We start from the raw sequence: 20,340 nt of genomic DNA, 5'->3' as shown, positions 1-20,340 counted from the left end.
TTTTCCTGCTGATGCTTTTCCTTTTGCTGATTCTGCTTCTCTTTCTGCTAATGCTTATTTCCCTTCTGCTGCTTATGTTGATCCTGCTGCTGCAGTTACTTCTCCTTCTTGGTCTGCTACTTTTTCATACATCATTTCTGACCTCCTTGTAACTTCACTTCTATATGGCCCTCAATGGCTACTCCAACCCTGGCTTCACCTTATGGCTGCACTTAGAACTGCTAGAGTGTCTCATTTTTTTCAATTTCAAATTACCTTCCACCTGAAAAACAAAATAAAAAGAAAAGAACATGGTGCTATTTCACGGATAGCTGGTTAACCTATGGATTAGCTCTTACATCCGGTGCTCACCTGTGGAGCAGTCAGCCATGGCACAGGCTGAAGAGAAGAAGCAGGGATCACGTGGGACAGAATGTACCATTTAGAGCCACAGGGACTGAAGGTAAACAATTCTCCTGAGAAGGAGATGGACCTGAGTGGTAGTGATTGTCTCCTTTTCTAGAAGTGGATTAAGGAGTGAGCGAGCAATAAGGCAATAATGTAGAGTAAGTTACTCTTTGTAGGAAGCTTGATGAAAAGACTTGAGAGGACATGGAAGAGAGTTAAGTAGCAATGTGGAATATTCCTATTCAGACAAGAGGGAAAGAATGGAGACAAGTAAGAGAGAGAAGAACAGAGGGAGCAAAGTTTCTAGCAAATGAGAATTGAAAGGTTGAACACAGTTGAAGCTGTGACACCAAATCCTTTGAAACTAGTAGAAAGGAGGGAAAGTTGGCATGTTCCAGTTTCATGATGCTATTGAGGTATTTTATTATTTTTTTCCTTTCTGTTGCAGGTCCTGAATCTGTGCCTCCTTCCCTTCTCAAAGTTGTGATGAAACCCATAGCAACTGTTGGAGAAAGCTACCAGTATCCTCCTGTGAACTGGGCTGCACTCCTCTCTCCACTTATGAGGCTAAACTTTGGTAAATATCATGTTTTTAGGTCTTCAGACTCTGCTTTTAGGATGTGACCTGAATAGAAAATTGTGTGTCACAATTGGTAGTGACTGGATGGACGTCTGGGTACTTGAGGTTTGTCTTCTTGGATGGGACAGCTGGGTTACTTTCATTGAGTCACTTTCTAAATAGCTGAGGGGGAGGGGAAGGAGGTTTGGAGACACAGACCAGATACACTCATCAAAACAATACTCGACTGAGATGGTGCATGTCGCTGGGCGTGTGGTGCAGGTCCCAGAAAGCCTGGTTTGATGGTTATCAAGCTGCATTTTGAGAACTCCAGGTTTCAAGGAAATGCCCTATGGGATGCTGTATTAGTTTGCTATTACTGCTGTAACAAATTATCACAGACTTAGTGGCTTGAAACAACACAAATTTATTATCTTATAGTTTTGTAGGTCAGAAGTCCAACATGGTTCTCACTGGGCTAAGATCAAGATATCAGCAGAACAGCATTCCTTCCTAGTTGCCCAGGGGAATGATGTGGCCTGAATGTTTGTGTTCCCTGAAAATTCATGTTGAGAACCTAAACTTCAATGTGATGGTATTAGAGGGTGGGGCCTTTGAGGGTGATTAGGTAATGAGGGTGGAGCCCTCATGAATGGGATTACTGCCCTTATAAAAGAGGCCCCACAGAGCTCCCCAGTCCCTTCCACAGTGTGAGGACACAGCAAGAAATCAGCAGTCTGCAACCTAGAAAAGGGCTTTCACCGGAACCCAACCATGTTGGCACCCTGGTCTTGGACTTCCAGCCATCAGAACTGTGAGAAATAAATTCCTGTAGTGTTTCATTTTAACAGTCCAAACAGACTAAGACAGGGAGAATCCATTCCCCTTCCTTTTCCAGCTTCTAGAGGATGCCCATACTCCTTGGCTTGTGGCCCCCTTTCTCCATCTTCAAAGCAAACAACAGAGGGCTGAAGACCTCTTATGCTGTCATCTTTCTGGTTCTCTGAAGACAGGAAAGGTTTTCCATATTTAAGGATTCATGTGATTAATGGGTCTATTTCAGTAATCGAGGATAATCTCCTTATCTCAAGGTCTTTAACTTTAATCACATCTGCAAAGTTCCTCTGCCATACAAGAGAACATATTCACAAGTTCCGGGGATTAGATATAGGCATCTTTGGGGGCCATTATTCTGTTTACCACAGGAACTTTGTGGTGAGAGGCAAAGGGAATGCACATCTCAGTTTGTCCACAGCAACCTCTAGTATGGAGTTAGAGTATTAGCATAGGCAAATTTAGATGCATGTATTTGCCCCCCCCCTCCAAAAAAAAAAAAAAAAGAGGGAGAACAACTTTAACAGTGCTAGAAATTGTATATGTGTGTGTATTTGCCGTGAGTGCTCTTTTACAGTAGGTGCTTACTTACATATGATATACAAAAAGATTTGTATACTATAATTTATGTACAGTTTAAGGGATAATCAAAGATTATTTTGACTGAACACAATTTTCATTTGAACCTAATCCTATATAAGATATGATCTCACCATACTGTGCTTCCAGATCTCACCATACTATGTTTCCAGAAAAATATGTTCCCCTGCCCCTCCCCTGCTTTTGTGTGCTATATTGAAGATGTTGGTGTTTTAGTAAAAAGCCTTAGTAAAAAGAAAAGGTCTGGTTGGGAAGATGCATCTGCCGACTGGGATCAGGCTTAAAAAGACTGGGTCACGGGTTTCCCTGGTGGCACAGTGGTTGAGAGTCCGCCTGCCGATGCAGGGCATACGGGTTCGTGCCCCGGTCCGGGAAGATCCCACATGCCGCAGAGCGACTGGGCCCGTGAGCCATGGCCGCTGAGCCTGCGCGTCCGGAGCCTGTGCTCCGCAATGGGGGAGGCCACAACAGTGAGAGGCCCGCGTACTGCAAAAAAAAAAAAAAAAAAAAACTGGGTCACTAGAGAACGTGGCTACATCTCTAAGTCCTTCCAGATTTGTCTATGTGCTGAATGTAAGATGGAGAGGAGAGAAAAACAGAAACGAGATTTTTAGCTAGAATTTTCTCAAATTTTTAATAGTATTTGAGTGTTTAGGTTTGTCTAGACATCACAAGAGAACTTTCCTGAGCTATTTCAAGATCCTTGCCAGTTCCAAAACTCAGGCCTCATACAGTGGGTACGTTCTTTTGCTTCGTAACTAAAAACGTCTCTTGAAATACCTTATAGTTTGCTGAAGTTCCATTACCTTTAGACATTACACACAAGTTCTTTTACGTTTAGATGTCTGATTTGAGACATTGAAGACTGAATATGAGTTAAGAGAAGCAGCTATATTACAGGTATTTTTTTCCTTTCTTCTCTTTCAGGTGAAGAGATTCAGCAACTGTGTCTTGAAATTATGGTGACCCAGGCTCAGTCATCCCAGAATGTAGCTGCACTGTTGGGAATATGGGTGATGCCACCACTGATCCATGGTCTGAGTGTATGTAGTAATTAAGGATGTTGAGCAACAGAAGGATATGGTTCTTTTGGGGGAGATCAACATTCATTTGTGTGTGAGCTCTCAAAGTCAAGAGTGGACAAATGGGATTTCACAGTGAGGACTTGACAATAGCTGGACAGCAAATTGGAAAATTGTGGGACACAGAACTCTGCCATAGCCATCACCATTCATGCTTTCAGCTACCATTTATTACAAGAAAAAGGGACAGTGATGATCAGAGATATTAAAATTCCTTTCTCAAGACCATACAGGTAGAAAGTTGTACAGTTATTGGAACCTGGGTTTGTTTATATGATATGCAGTCGTTTCAGTGGGTATTAAAAGAAAGGCAAATCCACACACACTGGATAAATTATCCCTCCCTTTCACAGAAAGGCAGCAATTAAGGCGAGCCTTGAAGGCTTGGTAGGATTTCATTAGGCATCAAGTTAGAGACACAAGGGAATATAAGTGGGAAGGTGTATGTGGAGAGAGTAGAACATCTCTGCCAATGGTGTTCAGCTTGAGTAAAGTGCTGAGGGAGAAGTGATCTAGCCTGGTATTTATGATAGAGGGGGCCAGCACCTTCCAGGGTATAGAGGGAGCCAGCACCTTCCAGGGCACCTTCTTACCTTCTAAGGGTAGGTAGGAAGAATAGGGTGAGATTATTTAAAGATGTATAATTTTGGGTACATTTCAAGGTAGAACCCCCCCAAAAAAACCACATTCCATGATTCCTTAGAGGTTTACCAATTAATTATAAGCTAAATGATCTCCTCTTTGTTATTCTTCTATTCTAGGAGGCATTAATTCTTTGAGGATAGTGCAAAACCCTCTTATTATTTCCTCAGTCTTTTGGCTTTAGTCTCTACTCTGTACTTTTTTTTAAGCTTTCCTACATCTCCTGATTCTTTTTAATTGAAGGTCAGTGTTATTGAGGTCTGCATCCTTTCCATCAGCTGTTATTACCTGTCTGCTCCAAACAGCTCCCATTTAGCTACCACTTAATGAGCACTTGTTATGTACCTGCTACTGGTAAGCACTCAATGAGTACTTTCAGACATCAGATTTAATCTCTCTTCAACCCTGACAGGCCAATTTTTTTTTTTTTACAGCTTTATTGAGTTATAATTTATATTCCATAAAATATGGCTATTTTAAGTGTATAATTTGATGAGTCTTAGTACATTTATATATTTTCATCCATCACCAATAATATTTCCATCACTCCAAAAAGTTCCATCGTGCCTACTTATAGTTAATCCCCACTCCCAATCTCAGACTCAGGCTACTACTGTTCTTTTTGTCTCTATAATTTTGCCTTCTTTAAGGAACTTTCATATAAATTTAAATTTCATATAAACTTTAGAAATTCTTTAGAATGGAATTGTACAGTATTATATCTTTTGTGTCTGGTTTATTTCACTTTTGAGAAGTAGATTTTATTTCCATTTTATAGGTTGATAAACTGAAGCAAATGGAGGTTAATCAAAGTTTACATATCAAATAAATGGAAGAGTCCGGCTGACTCAAAAGCCTGTGTCTTGAACACTGTTCTGTTAATGCTTCCTTCCTTTTGAATCATCTATAATTCTAACAGCCTGTTTTTTTGATCTCAGACATTTTTCTAGGTTTTAGTTATCCTTCCATTTCTCTTTTAGATCTGTCCTATTTCTTTTTTTTTTGCATTTGTCCTTGATTAGGAACCTTTCTTATTATCTTTGTTAATTAACAAATTAAGTTTGTAAATTCATTTTTTAAATTATGTACCTGCTCATTTAAAAAATGATCTGAAATGGCATGTTTTTTAACATGAAATCTGTAACTCACGAAGCTACATTGATCTTTTTTTGAAATTTACTGGTTTTTGTCAGATTTTATTTTTTAAAGCACTTCTTTTAGACTTGCTGCTCCTTTAGTATCATACTTAATGTTTCTAAGAATTTTTGAAGCCTGCTTTCTCAAAGTCTGTGGCTCACAGCTATCATTAACTATGCCCCTTCTTAGCTCTCCTGAACTCTTAAGATGCTATGGTCAGTTCCACATGCTCGGCTGGTTCTTCTTTGCTCAGAAATGGCCCCAGAATGCCAGTTCCCCTCATTATTTCTTTATTCTTCCTCAGAAGAAGAAATGAATAATAATAGATATTCTGTTTAGTTGATTTCCAGCAGTTGAGCCTTCATCTTCAGGAGCTTTTCTTGCCAGAGAATGTGACCTTTAAAGACTGAATAGCAACTTTCATGTTCTTTTAGAAGTAGCATTTTATTCCCCTCGCTGAAGAGATCCAAGGTTTAAGCTGAGTAGTTCACAGATGGATTGGCAGATACCATATATCCACACGAGTCACCCTGGATCAGAAGTCACCGCAGCCGCTAAAATTACATGCATCGGTGGTCCGTTAGACCATGAAGCTGTGGGGAAATGAGGGTCTAGGAAACAACCTGAACTTTTTATGTTTCACCTGAACCTTTTATCTTTCAAACACAGTGATGACCTAGAGGTTTTGAGCATATTACAAACCCAGACTTGCCTGTTTACATCTGACCTCTTCTGTTTTGCTTTCAGCTGAATATCAAGAAATACCTCCTGCTATCTGTGCCTTCGTGGATAAAACATGTCTCTGATGAACAGATCGTGGGTTTTGTTGAAAGCTTAATGGTGACAGTTTTTAAAGCAGCTTCCCCACTCTCCAAACCTGAGTTATGCCTGAGTGCCTTACAGGGTCTGAGCCAGGCCATGAAACAGCGCAGCCCTGCCTACCACCTCTGGAGTCTGCTCAGCAAAGCTACTGGGAAAATTTTTGACCTTCTGCCAAATAAGATTCGGGTGAGGAACAAAAATATTTACATTCCTGACAATTTATGTTTGGGATTTTTTAAAGCCTTTTGGCAAAGCAGGGAGGTGTATGTTTTAAGAATGTGGTGGGAAGGCTAGCAAGAAATAACCACATTCTTCACTAAGAATGTTTGCTTCCAAGATCTAAATTGAGGTTGAATATTTAGAACCAAAGTTTTGATCACGCTTAGAAGCAGGTTAACCAGTGTGGCACCAGGAAGTTTGCTCTTAGGCCTTTTACCAAATGCCTGTAGAAGATGAGCATGTTCAGAAATCCTTACACTTGGACTCCCCTGGTGGCACAGTGGTTAAGAATCCACCTGCCAACGTAGGGGACATGGGTTCGAACTCTGGCCCAGGAAGATCCCACATGCCGTGGAGCAACTAAGCCCTTATGCCACAACCACTGAGCCTGCACTCTGGAGCCCATGAGCCACAACTACTGAAGCCCACATGCCTAGAGCCCGTGCTCCGCAACAAGAGAAGCCACTGCAACGAAGAGTAGCCCCCGCTCGCTGCAACTAGAGAGAGCCCTGGCACAGCAAGAAAGACCCAACGGAGGCATAAATTTAAAAAATAAAAAAAAAAGAAACCCTTATACTTTACACCTGGGGAGTCCTTGGGCGTATTGTCTGACCACTATTTACATCAAGTGACTTAATACTAGCCTTGCCTCTCCCCCAACAGACTTCTGAAATGTAGTTGTACAAAGAAGTTAAAAATCCATTCAGAATGATGGGTTCTGATAAGAAGAAAAAAGTACAAACAAAATACACACAACAACAGGAAAGATTTTTTTTTTTAATTTATTTTATTTTTTGTGGTACGTGAGCCTCTCACTGTTGTGGCCTCTCCTGTTGCAGAGCACAGGCTCCAGACACACAGGCTCAGCGGCCATGGCTCACGGGCCCAGCCGCTCTGCGGCATGTGGGATCTTCCCGGACCGGGGCACGAACCCGTGTCCCCTGCATCGGCAGGTGGACTCTCAACCACTGCGCCACCAGGGAAGCCCAAAAGATGTTTTTTAAATGATAAAAATTGGTCACGAGCTTTGGCTTGGTTAAAATTAAAATCTCATCAGCTACTGTTTGTGGAGATAAGCAAATCTAATGATTTTGTCAGAACATTGAGAATATACGTGTTATTTTACACTGTATTTTGACATGCTTGGATTTTTCTTTACCAGAGAAATGATCTAGAGCTGTATATCAGTGTAGCAAAATGCCTCTCGGAAATGACAGACGATGAAGCCAATCGGGTTGCCCAGATTACTGAGGTAATAACATATCTATGTGTTTTTTTATTATTGAGGTGGAAAGTACAATTGAGGTGTACTCAATTGTATAGTATCCTTTTGGCTGAAGCTAGCTTTGCTTCGTATTTGTTTGTTACTGGCTAATTTCAGGAAACCATCTTTTTCACTGTGGGGTCTCATGTCCAGCCTAGTATGATTGGATATGTAGTAGTATATAAATGGATAGATGAATGAATAACTTTTTAACCTAATTAATCCCACTTTGTCAAGAACATTTTAGTGTTACTGATGAGCAAAAATAAGTACAAGACATCTTCAATACAAAATCCACAAGAATGGAAATATTCTGACCAAAGAACTTTCTGGTGCATGGAAGGCACATTTATTTTTCTTCACCTGATACTTATCCTTTTGGAATGAAGAAAGGTGGCTGATTGAAAAACAAACACTATTATCACTTACACAAGATAACAAGTACCTCTCAGACCCATACCAAATCAAAGGATGAATAAGCAAAAAGCAGCATAAGAGTAAAGTTGCCAGATTTAGAATATAATACAAGATACCTTGTTAAATTTGAATTGCAGATAAAAAATGAATAATTTTTTAAAGTAAGTACATCCCAACGGGACCTACTTATTCAAATGGCATCCCTGCATACCAGGTAATACCAAAGGTCTAGAGGACTGTGAGCCCTCACATCGTGGGTGGTCATCTTATCATTTATTTCACTATATGGCAGGTTGGCCTGTTAAGTTGAATCCTTGAATCCTCTGCATTGTATAGCTGTGATGCTCAAACTGTGGCCGACGGACCCACAACATCAGCCTGGCAAGTGATGAGAAATGAAAATTATGGAGTCTCACTCCAGACCTACTCGATCAGAAACCCTGGAGGGAGGCCCAGTGGTGTGTGTTTTAACAGTCCCTCCCGGTGATTGTGGTTCATCCTAAGGTTTGAGAAGCACTGTTAGAATATTTGGAATATCGGCCTTTTGGAGATTAGTTTGTTTTAAGCAAGGATAAGCGGTATAAGGAAATGCTTGAGAGAGTGGACTCTGGAGCCTCACTGCCCTGGTATGAAAGCCAGTCTCTCATTTACTAGCAATGTGACATTGGTGAAGTGTCATAATCTCTCTCTGCCTCGGTTTCCTGATCTATAAAAGGGAGATAATAGCGCCTACCTATTAGGGTTGTTTTGAGAGTTAAATGGCTTAATCCATGTTAAGTTGTTGGGCAAGTGCCCGACCCAAGGCAAATACTCAGTAATAACTTATTATCATAATTATTACGTTCATGTAATTTATTACAACTTGTTATATTCATGTTACATTGTTCGAAGTAATTAATATAATGTACTTTGGGGTACCTAGAGCTAAAAGTTGCTGTTATTCACTTGGGTTTCTAAAGTGCCATTCAGAAGATTGTCACTAGAACATTCTAAATCCTGTTCTGGTGTCCCCAAAAGAGTTAATGTGTTCCTCTGAGCCCTATGTTTTCTATTCATTTCTAAAAAGAACACAGGTAAGAAGAAGGTACAGGTGAAGAGCTCAGACTCCTTGGGTTTCAGCTCTTACTCTCTGTGGCAGTAAGCAAGTTGCCTAACTTCTGTGCTTCAGTCTCCTCATCTGTAAAGGAGGGATGATAATAGTAATCTATTGCTCAGTGTTAGAATTAAATGTGTAATTCAGTGGCCCTCAAACTTTTTGGTCTCGGGACTACGTTAGTGTCTTAAAAACTATTGAGGACTCCAAAGAGCTTTTATTTATGTGGATTATATCTGTCAATATTTACCATGTTAGAAATTAAAACTAGAAAAATTTTAAAATATTTACTTAAAAGTAATAATAATAAACCCATTGCATCTTAACATATGTAAGAAAAAACTATTTTCCAAAAAACAAATTAGTGAGAAAGTGGCATTGTTTTACATTTTTGTAAGTCTCTTGTCTGGCTTAATAGAAGACAGCTGGATTCTCACAGCTGCTGCTTCATTCAATCTGTTGTGATGTTGTTTGGGTGAAGTATGTGAAGAAAATTCAGTCTCACACAGATACGTAGATGGAATGGGGAAGAGTGTGTTAACAGTCTTTTCTGATAATTGGGGATGTCTTTCTTTGATACTGTACCAAAACTCAGCAAGTGTTGGTTTCTTATAGGTTAGTTGAAATGTGGAATCTGAAACCATATCAGTGAACTTCACATACTCTGTTACATTAAAATCCATTGGTCCATTGCACTCTGGGTCTTTTACCAATGCATGATTTTGTAAGAGATTATTGCAAGATTTGTAAGATATATTGGTCATTTGGAAAATACTGAGTCACTAAATTTTGAAAATCTTCCAAATGTTGGTACAATTCATTATAAAATATCAAAACATCACATTTGTCAGTATCACCAGCAACTTCATCAGAAAAGTCTTTTACGTATGGGCTACTAAAGTCATAGTAGCAGATACAGATTTTCCAAAAATCTAATTTTCACTTAAAAGCTCACATTGTATCATTGGCAATAAATACTGTCAAGTATTTTCCTTGAAGTGACAGTCTTACTTCCTTCACTTTTAAAAAATAATCAAATACTCAGTTGTCATAACCGTAGTTTGTCCATCAATTATTCTTTTCAACTAAATGGCGTTCCATGAGTAGAGTGGCTATTTCAGCTCACAACTCATTCTCACAACTTTCTCCTTGAGATGACCATCACACTTGGGGATGCAGCACAAGTCTTTTATGCATACTTCCCATTTGGTCATACAGAATATTACAAAGATGTACTCAAGGGCAGAGGTTTAACAAAACTAGTAATTTTTATTGTTTAAAGGATATTTTAAATGAAACTAGCTTTTTAAAAAATTGCAAGTGTCAGTGAAAAATACAATGAACATTACTATGTTATTATGAATAATAATATTCTTATTATGAATATAGTTTGACCTCACAGACCCTCTAAAAGGGTCTTGGGGTGCCCCATAGGTCTGTGTACCACACTTTGTGAAGTGCCAAATTAACACAGGTTAAGTGCTTAGAATGGTGCCTAGCACATAAGTACTGTATTTGTTAGTTATCATTATTATTATTTGTGTATCTTTACTAAATATCCTCACCAATTAACCCCTGAAATCATTTATGGTTTTTATGAGAAAACAGGAGGTGACATTACAACCATCTGTCTGTAGGTACATTTTAAGATAGCATGCAGACAGCTAGGTCACACAGTGCAGGAAATGAACAGTTTTAGTATTTGGAATGGTAATCAACTTCAAACACACCCTTTCTCTTTTGCCCGTGCCCCGAGGTCCTATAACAATTTCAGTTAATTTAATAGTAACTGAGCAATTTGCTTTTTTGCAGAACAGCCTAGAAAAGGCTGCCTTTGTCAGACTATACTTGGTCTCTCAAGGACGATTCCCCTTGATGGGCTTGACTGATGTGCTCAGTGTTGCTATTCGGCACCATGAAAAAGACACACTGGCCTGGATGATACTGCACAGCTTATACCAGGCACGGATTGTGAGCCACGCCAACACCGGTAAGGGCAGCTGGAGGCGAACATCAGGAACAGAAAGATGTACCTACCATCTTTTAGGTTGTAATTGTTTCCTCAACTTAACTAGTTTAGTGCTTCTTGACACAGGCGAGGCCTTGTTACCCCAAATGAGTAGCACCTTGGATAGAAACCAGCAGTTACAGCTCACAACATCAACTCTTTGGAGGTGGGAATGAATTCTACTGGTGACTTTTGTCTTTGACCCTCCAGGCCCTCAGAGACATAAACAAGTTTATCAGGTTGATTCTGCCTGCTTCCTTTCTCAAGCAGATGGATGCTGATGGATTCTTCCTGATGTTTTCATGAAAACGGCTTTTGGGTGGTCATTTTACAAAGAGAAAAAGAAAGCAGCAACAACAAATTAGTTATTCTATAGAAGAAGTTCTCAGGAATGAGAAGAATAAAATCTGGACACCCTTACTACATCCTCAAGCCAGAAGCTGCAGGCATGAAGCTCTGCTAATGAATGGTGCAACTTTTAGACCATTTTAGACATTTATACTTTAATAATCATCTAAAGAGGGAGCTCCCTCATTTCTCCTCCATGCCTTTGGTCATATGCTTATAATTTCTCAAGTCTACATTCAGGTCCTGAAGGCATCTGGCTTCAGCAGATCAGACGTGGCTGGGAAGCCCTTGTGACCCATCATCCCCATCTCTTGTACCTTGAAGGCTTTGAGAGAAAACTGACAAATACAATTGTAATACTCTTTGCAAGACTGTGTAGGAAATTTTGATTCATTCTCCTCTTTGGCAACTGAGAGAGTTGTCTCATGTCCACAGTAGCGCCAGCCCAGTGAAAAGTGAACCTGTGATGAGAAATGAGATTTTTTATTCTAACTCAAAAGTGTATTTATCAGGCAGAAAACTAGCAGGTACTCCCTATTAAGCATGAAGATACATGAAGGAAACAAATGTGATATTGCCTTTGGTCCTAACTAGCTGGCGTTCAAATTTAGTTACCATTTTCCTCTCATGCACTAAATTTTAAGATGTTTCCAAGTAATCTCTGCTGTGCTGAAAATCCTCATTTTTTTAAAGGAAAAATTAATATTTATGTTGATGTTTGTTCTCCAGTTAGCCTGTAATAGCTGGGTTTTGTTTTTTGTTGTTTGTTTTTAATGTCTTTAGGATAGGTATTCTCTATTTTTGCATAAATTGGGAATATTTAAGCAAGGGAGGACTATAAAAACAACTAGTTATCAAAGATTTAACACTACTAACTAGTTGGCATGCCCAGTTTCTCCTAGTGTGTTTCATGTTGAGCAACTCCAACAAATGCATTTCACCATTTTATCACAGATTTGAAGAATAAATTAGCTTTTAAAAATAAAGACCAAAATATGGTCATCTGATGTGAATAGTATCAAAAACTCTCTCATGGGTTAGCACAAGTCTCAGGTACCATAAAAGGACTTGAAACTGTCGCACAGAGTCCTCGGTGGGTGTTCTGCTTTAGTTATGATGGTAATCGCTGATGGTCTGGTAAGAAATATCCTTTTGTTTCAGGCTTGTTGAAGAGAATGGAGTGGCTCTTGGAACTGATGGGTTATATCAGAAATGTTGCTTACCAGTCAGCGTCTGTTCAGAATGTGGCTCTTAACGAGGTAAAATGTAGAGGAGTCATTTGTGGCTTCCTTAAAATATAGAGGATATTTACTCTACCAAAAGAGGCACATGTTGCTGCTTGCAGCTTTCTTTCCTTCCTTCCTTTTATTTTTGGGAAACAAGGATGACGATTATCTGACGTCACAAGGAAACGGATGTTCTTACCAGGCTTTAGGAGATGCCCATGGCTGCCCTTTGAAAAATATTTTCAACAGAACACGTTCCTTGACAGGCAGTACACAAAGGATTCTAGCTGGAGGGGGAAACTGGGATCCTGTGTACTTGGGCTGGACCCCACAAAGACTGGGGTACAGGGCTCTGGCCTCCGCACTGGCCCAGAGCACGGCTTCAAACACCTGGTTTGGAGGGGTTCTTGAAGTGTATGCAAGTAATCTGTTTGTGCCAATACTTAACATGCATATATTGGAGGGAAATTTTCACCCACCTGCAAAATGACCTATGACCCAAAAAAGGTTAACCACCACTAGTACTGGGTGAGTAAAACAAAAAAAGATTAAAAAATGAAGGACAGCACTTTCCTACTCTCCTCATTTTCTTGACTCAGCTGCCCAACATGCATTTTATTTTAGTATTTTTCCATAGCCATGTTTCATGGGTCTCCTGTTTGCTGTGTGAGCAAAATATGCATAACCTGGGATGTTGTTTGATATTCTGCCCAGCTCTTCTGCAGAGTTGTATGTCTTTTTGAAATTTTCATTAGTGAGATTAGGCATTTTAAGAGATTGAGGGGGTACTTAAAAAAAATTTTTTTTGAGTTAGCATAATCTTTCCTCTCTTTATTCTGATTTCCAGTTTGTATTAACCTTCTCTCCTTTCTTACAAAATCTTTTGAAACTTAGAAAATACAGATAAACAGAAAGAAGAAGAATTTAAATCACAGTAGTACAGTAACTCAGAGGTAGCCCTTGTTACCACCATTTCTACAAGTGTCTAGATTAGACTATAAAATCTAAATGCATGGATTCTAAACATTTTTTTTAATGCATGTGGAGAGTCACTTGTTTCTGTTTAAAAACAGAATACACTATACATATTTTTGAAAATCAGTTTTGGCCACATAATAAACCTAAATATCCCTGTCTGTATCTCTCTTAATTAATTTTTAAATCTCTTTGAAAACACCAAAACAGAGGAATGTTTGGATCTCAGTATGATTAGGTGTTAAATAAATTATGTTTCTCTTGAAATGTTAGAACGCTAATAATGAAACTATTGGGCCTTCTGTCCTCACAAAAGAGGATCCTTCAAACCTTCTGAAACCCCAAAATGCCTCTTCATTAAGCATGGAAATAGTTTGCTATTCGGTCCAGTCCCTCTTCTGGGGTAGGGGTGGGGCAGGCAGAAGGTTTGAGTGAAGGGGAAGATAACATCGCTTCATGATGGGGGCTGTGTATGTGAACATGTGTTACTTTGCATTGTTAAAGCATGTGACCTGACCTTGTTCCTATTTCTACTGTAGGCTTTGGATTTCTTGTTGCTGATATTTGCAGCAGCAGTGGTTGCATGGGCAGACCATGCTGCCCCTCTGCTCCTTGGCCTCAGTGCCAGTTGGTTGCCATGGCATCAGGAAAATGGTCCAGCTGGGCCAGCATCAAGGTTCCTTGGCAGAAGTCCCTTGCACAGGGTCACTGTGCAGGAGGCTGTCACTCTCCTTCCCAGTAGCATGCCTCTTCTGCTGCAGAAAGAGCCATGGAAGGAACAGACCCAGAAGGTGAGGTTGGCAGCCACCTGCTTGTCAGGGCAGGCGGCCATTTTCTCTCCAGCAGTTTCTGCTGTAGAATTGAGGTGGGAGTTAAGTGAAACCTGAGTCACACTACAGGCTTTCCTAGTCAGCCTCAAATCTCAGCCAGATGCAGAGCCTCAGAGATTGAGGCTAGCCCAGGCTCAGGGTAACCGCTGACTAAAAACAACAGTGACAACAGCAACAACTTGCTCACAGTTAGGGGTGAAGTGGAAAGAAAAGCTTATACTTGCCTTCATTTATTGAAGACACATGTGTTCTTGATCCTGGGGATAAAAGGATGAATAAGTCTCTGAGAGCTCAGAATTTCAGAGTGAGGACAGACAGGAAGGCTAGTTCAAGGTTGCAAGATGGTATAAGGATACAGTGGTGATGAGCAGGGGAGGGGGGTGATCAACAATGTCTGGGGATGGGTCCAGGAAATCCTCCAGGGAGATGCGAATCTGGAGTATCCATCTTTTGCCATATTTAAGGTTCCCCACAGCTCATTCCATGCGATAGGTGTGTTCCAGGTGCCTCTGGCCTGTGTGAGATACCGTGGGGAGATTTGTAAAAGCCTAATGTCATCACCTTTGCCCTCAGAAAAACCCAAACTATAGGAAGTACCTTTTGGTTTTTAATACTGAGTTTCCCCAGGTTACTAGCTGTCGTGAAGAGCATATGAAAATACGGTACATCCTTTCTCATTACGTGGCTCTGACCTGTCTTGAATCGTTGACTGCAAGATATTTTTGAATCCCATTTAATCAAAACTGGATTTTTACGAGGTTGAAAGCTTAAAGCCAACTTTGTGTGGCTTAATCTTAAAATCTGAACATTAATCTGTAAAAATATTTCTGAGCTGTGGACCCACAGTTTAGCCATGAACTTCACTGAGCATCTCAATTAAAATGCCTTTGTTTTCTTAAACCTGATAAGCATTAGTATTATTATCCCAAATTTTATGTTTTCTTTTTCATTTTAAATGAAAATAAATTTAAATGTGGTATCCTATCCCCTTATTTCTGGCCTGGGACACCCTGTTCATTTTGGACTACAGTATAGACACCCTGCATCTATTATGTATTTGTAGTACCTGATTTATTTACTTACCAGTAGGATATGATAAAACAAAATTGAGGAAAAGAAAATAAAGAAAAAGTTTTAATTAAAGCAGGGAATTAGGAATATTTTCTTTTTTTAGTCCAAAGTTAAAAATCCTAGTACCTACAACTAGTATATGTGTTTTTCAATGAGTCGAGATTGGCAACATTCAGTCAACGAAATTATCCGGTATCTAATTCAAAAACAATTTTGGCTGCACCTGGGAGAACAGTCAAACTCATGAGTACTATGAGTTTCTACCTCATCTGCAGGATTTATTTGCAGCTAATACGCTTGGGTCTACCTAGTAAATTGTTTTATGCCTTTTCTCTTGCATTTCAACTTTGCTTCATATCCATTTGGGCACATATTGTTCTTAGCCACAGAAACATATTTTACATCTGATGTGTTTCCCCATTTACCACCCCACCTAGGAGCCTAGGCCTGATGCACACAGAACCAGGTGGCAGGCAGCATGATGTGAAGGAGGAGTGTGAGGCTTTGAAGCCAGGTGCACATGCGTTCAGATCTTGACTGTGCCATTCATTGGGAGTGGACTTGGGCAAGGTTCTTAGCCTCTCTGGGGCCTCTAAGAGTGATGAGATGGAATGTTCATGGCACACAGGAGGCCCTCTGGGCCCATGCCTACCCCACTCTTAAAAGCTACAGCAAGTCCCAGGGTAATCAGCAAAGGAAGGAGGTTTGACTTTGCTGGGTCATTTAACTAAATGAGAGCCATTTCCAACTTTCCCATCTCTTGTGTCTGGCCCCATCTCCGCTCCACTCTCCCAGCCCAGGCAGGTATTGTCCAAGGACTACTGCCCTGGTACTCATATGTGCAGGCCCAAGGGTTTGAATGATGTCTTACTGATAGATTGTTTTCACTGATACCATTCTTCATTTTTACTCTAGTTCATTGACTGGCTATTCAGCATCATGGAAAGCCCTAAAGAAGGCCTCTCAGCAAAGTCCAGGAATCTTTTAAAAGGTATCACTTCTGCGCTTTATGCCCATCCAGTGTTGTCTGTGCTGCAGAACAGCATCCTAGCGTATGTTGGCTCCTGAAAGGGCTTGTCTTGGTTCAGTTTAGAGAAGTAATATGAAGCTGTCACCAGTGTGGCATTCTTGAATTGGAAAGTGGTTAAAAAAGTTGCATTGCCTTTAGATTTAATTTTTATTTAAATGGTTTTTAAATGTTTTATTATAATCATAAAATACGACTTAAAATTTAAAAATTCAGAAAAGTAAAAATAAGCAAATAAGAATCCAGAATCCCACTGCCCAATGACAATTTTGATTGTTTTTCCTAAGTTTTTGCTCCGTGTATGAGTATTAACGTTTTTCTAATCAGAGCCAATTGAAAAATGTACGTACACACTTTGAATACTGCCTTTTATACTTTAAAATTATTTTAAAAGCATTTTTTTTTTTTTTTTTGTGATACGTGGGCCTCTGACTGTTGTGGCCTCTCCCATTGCGGAGCACAGGCTCCGGACGCGCAGGCTCAGCAGCCACGGCTCACGGGCCCAGCCGCTTTGCGGCATGTGGGATCTTCCCAGACTGGGGCACGAACCCGTGTCCCCTGCATCGGCAGGTGGACTCTCAACCACTGCACCACCAGGGAAGCTCTTAAAATCATTTTAACCCATTCTTACATTGGCTTCGTAAGTATTTTTAATGGCTGCATAGTATTTTGCCAAGGGAATTGGACATTTTCCATGCTTCCAGGTATTTAGATGATTTTCATGTTTTTTATACATCTCTACTGACTGTTAAACTATGACTGTGGGATCCACAAATATAGATGATCTTTCTGTGAAAATTATGTAGATGTTTTTACTCAAATCTGAAAAGTCTTCTGGGCATTGGCTCTGTGGTCCAAGACAGCTTGTACTGTCATTCACATCTTGAGACTTGGGGGTTTGGATCCTACCAGTGGCTGCTGTTGATGCCCCTGACATGCTGTAAGCTACTGCACTGAAGAGTCTCACCTTGGGAAAGTTGCCTGCTGGCCTACTCTTGTGATAATTGACCATATTTTGCTTTAAGTATGGTATAATCTATTGATTGCCTAACAAGCAAGAATTATCTAATGTGTTGGTTCTTGTCCTTCTCCCTACCTCCAAAGTAGGTGGGAAGGCCTGTGTAGGACAGTGATTCTGATCAACCACAGAACTTCACTGAGGATCAGGGCAGTGGTCTGACATATTTTCACTTGACCATTCCCTAGAGACTTGCTGCTAGGATTTCCTCCATTTATTTTCCTTGAGGAGTTTGGACTAATTTTTAATGGCCATGGGTCTATAATTCCATTGGTTGTTCCCAACATATACTGTCTTAGGTCATGAAGATACTAATTGATTCCGACGAGGAAAATAGTTATTTGGGTCAAAGAAGTACATATTCACTTGATCGTGTATTCAAGGGCTTACTAGAGTCACACACAATTATTATGTAGCTCTGGCTTACCCTCATTCCCTCACACTATTATATTTTTTTTAAATCTCAATATATTTACATTAGTATTCTAAAATAAGATATGTAATAAGTTACCTAGAGGGGTTATATGTAACTTCCCTACTTTAAATCGATCTTTGAGGGACCCATGACAGCTAAGGTGTGTGTTCAAATATAGTTTAGTACAGTCATACTTGCTCCATTGAGCCCATGAACCTAACTTCATTACAGAATCAGGTTTTTTGTCTTTGTTTACCTTATTTTTAAAAAAAAATTATTTTTGGCTGCATTGGGTCTTCGTTGCTGTGCGTGGGTTTTCTCTACTTGTGGTGAGCGGGGGCTACTCTTCATTGAGCTGTGCAGGCTTCTCACTGCGGTGGCTTTTCTTGTTGCAGAAGCACGGGGGTATAGGTGCGTGGGCTCAGGAGTTGTGGCGCACGGGCTTAGTTGCTCCGCGGCATGTGGGATCTTCCTGGACCAGGGCTTGAACCCGTGTCCCCTGCGTTGGCAGGGGGATTCTTAACCACTGCACCACCAGGGAAGCCCTGTTTACCTTTCAATTAAACTTTTTTAGTGGAAAAGTTTTATTCATGTAGAAAAGCGCACAAGTAGATTTTTACAAAGGGAACATACCTATGTAATCAGCACCCAGATGAAGAAAAAGAGCATTGCCAGCATCCCAGAAGTCAGTTTTTGTTTTAATTATGCAGAATTTCCCACTAACTGGTTTGAAGGTAACTTAAAAAAAAAAAAAGAAACCTTTCCTCAACCTTTATTAATCATTTTCTTCCATTAAAATTCTAAGGCTTGATAGGAATTCTTAATGATTAGCTGAGTGAGAACAAGCCAAGTTCTAATGACACCTTTTTGATCTAAATGACTTTTTCAAATGCAACTCCACCAAATGCAACAGTGCACTTTATTTTTTGTCCCCTTAGCCACCCTGCTGTCCTTGAGAGTTCTCCCAGAGTTTACGAAGAAAGCTGTATGGACCAGAGCGTATGGTTGGTAAACAGTTTTGCAGTAGCCAGCAGTATTCTCAGCTGGATGAGGAAAACCATACAGACAGAAGGAATTTTTCAGAATTCGTGTCTCGGCTGACTGAGATGATGCAGAGAGCTGAAGGTCATGAAAGGGTGGCCACACAACCGACAGCTTGAACCGTGCACGCCAGGACAGGGGCCACTGCTTCAGTACCCAGGCCATTTGAGACTGAAACCAGAACTTGGATTTTCTTTTATTTGGCTAGAGTTCAATCTAAAGATTTTTTGTGAAAATCTAATTATATCATCTCCCCACTAAATTCTAGTAAAATAATCCTGTGAATTTTGTGCATGTGACTTTTGTTTTAAGGCATGGGGAAGGTTTTGCTAGCAAAACCAAACTATAGCAGTGACAGTGGAATCTGATGTTTCCCATGAAGTCTCCAGAGGATATTCATTGACTCAGTAAGTTAGACATGTTTTCTTACTCTTATTGCTAAAACACTCTCTTGGAACTGCTATACGCATTTAAATAATAAGCATGGTGTTAAACACTGCTAAATCAGACTTGTAAGTGGTGACTATAATTTTTTTATGCTTGAGTCTCTTGAATGCAAGTGAAAGTTACCCAATTCAAAATAAGGAGGGGAAGGTGTCTTTGCTCATAGGTATGGTGGAAGCAACATGGGGTGGACTCTGATTCAACTTGAGTCATGTGAGTCCTTGGGTGGGGTGGGGAGGGTTCTACTTGATCAGGCCGGGGTCACATATCCGTCCACCTGAACTGGGTTCCCCCAGAAGAAGGGTGATTGATAGGATGCTAAGCAAGCAAAAAATGGCAAATATCTCCTCCAAACATCGATCTTTTTTTTTTATAAGTACAAACCTCTGTCTTAATCAGGGTGACTGGTGGCCTAATGCCAAGTAAATGAAGGAAAGTGACAGCATCCTCAAGGGTTGCATTTTACTCAGGGGCTTAGAATCAGCCAGGAATTTAATTTGCTCTGATTGCTAATTATTGTTCCTTCATGCAGCCATTAATCAGGGCTGTCCTTAGCCAATCATACAAACATACTGATGTATACGTATATGGGATTACTGGGGAGAAAAATGTGTGCCACTGGAATAATATACCTTCGTGCTTATCATGTCACAGCAGTGTCATGGAACTTTTAGTATTCCTGTGTGGCATGTACAATACCTTCATGTTGTCACCAAGCATATCTACCACTTAAGTTAAAAATAGCTCTACTAATTTTATTTTCCAAATATATGGATTTATGATTCCAGGTTCCAAATATTTGTGGTTCACTGCATAATTCACACTGTTTCCAGGTCACAGCTCTTTCTTTTGCTGAACTCCATAGGGTGCAGAGATGCTTA

At 40.1% G+C, this 20,340-nt stretch overlaps 1 protein-coding gene across 2 annotated transcripts in view; it reads left to right on the top strand.

Annotated features, from left to right (window-relative positions):
• The window catches only part of FOCAD (focadhesin), a 294,494-nt gene extending 275,189 nt beyond the window's left edge, over positions 1 to 19,305 (top strand). Inside the window, exons 35-43 of one of the 2 annotated variants that reach the window (XM_007454953.1) lie at positions 836 to 964; positions 3,308 to 3,423; positions 5,989 to 6,249; positions 7,445 to 7,534; positions 10,869 to 11,046; positions 12,574 to 12,671; positions 14,153 to 14,404; positions 16,430 to 16,505; positions 18,913 to 19,305. In XM_007454953.1, the coding sequence (XP_007455015.1) occupies positions 836 to 964; positions 3,308 to 3,423; positions 5,989 to 6,249; positions 7,445 to 7,534; positions 10,869 to 11,046; positions 12,574 to 12,671; positions 14,153 to 14,404; positions 16,430 to 16,505; positions 18,913 to 18,986 (1,274 nt within the window). In that variant the 3' untranslated portion in view covers positions 18,987 to 19,305. The remainder of the gene's footprint in view (positions 1 to 835; positions 965 to 3,307; positions 3,424 to 5,988; positions 6,250 to 7,444; positions 7,535 to 10,868; positions 11,047 to 12,573; positions 12,672 to 14,152; positions 14,405 to 16,429; positions 16,506 to 18,912) is intronic. The other variant, XM_007454952.1, reaches the window with a different exon arrangement.
• The last annotated feature ends 1,035 nt before the right edge of the window (positions 19,306 to 20,340 follow it).

The sequence above is a fragment of the Lipotes vexillifer genome, unplaced genomic scaffold (assembly GCF_000442215.2).
Source record: "Lipotes vexillifer unplaced genomic scaffold, Lipotes_vexillifer_v1.1 scaffold317, whole genome shotgun sequence".
Lineage (NCBI taxonomy): Eukaryota > Metazoa > Chordata > Mammalia > Artiodactyla > Lipotidae > Lipotes > Lipotes vexillifer.
The sequence above is the reverse complement of the archived record's forward strand: the minus strand, read 5'-3'. Positions and strand labels throughout refer to the sequence as shown.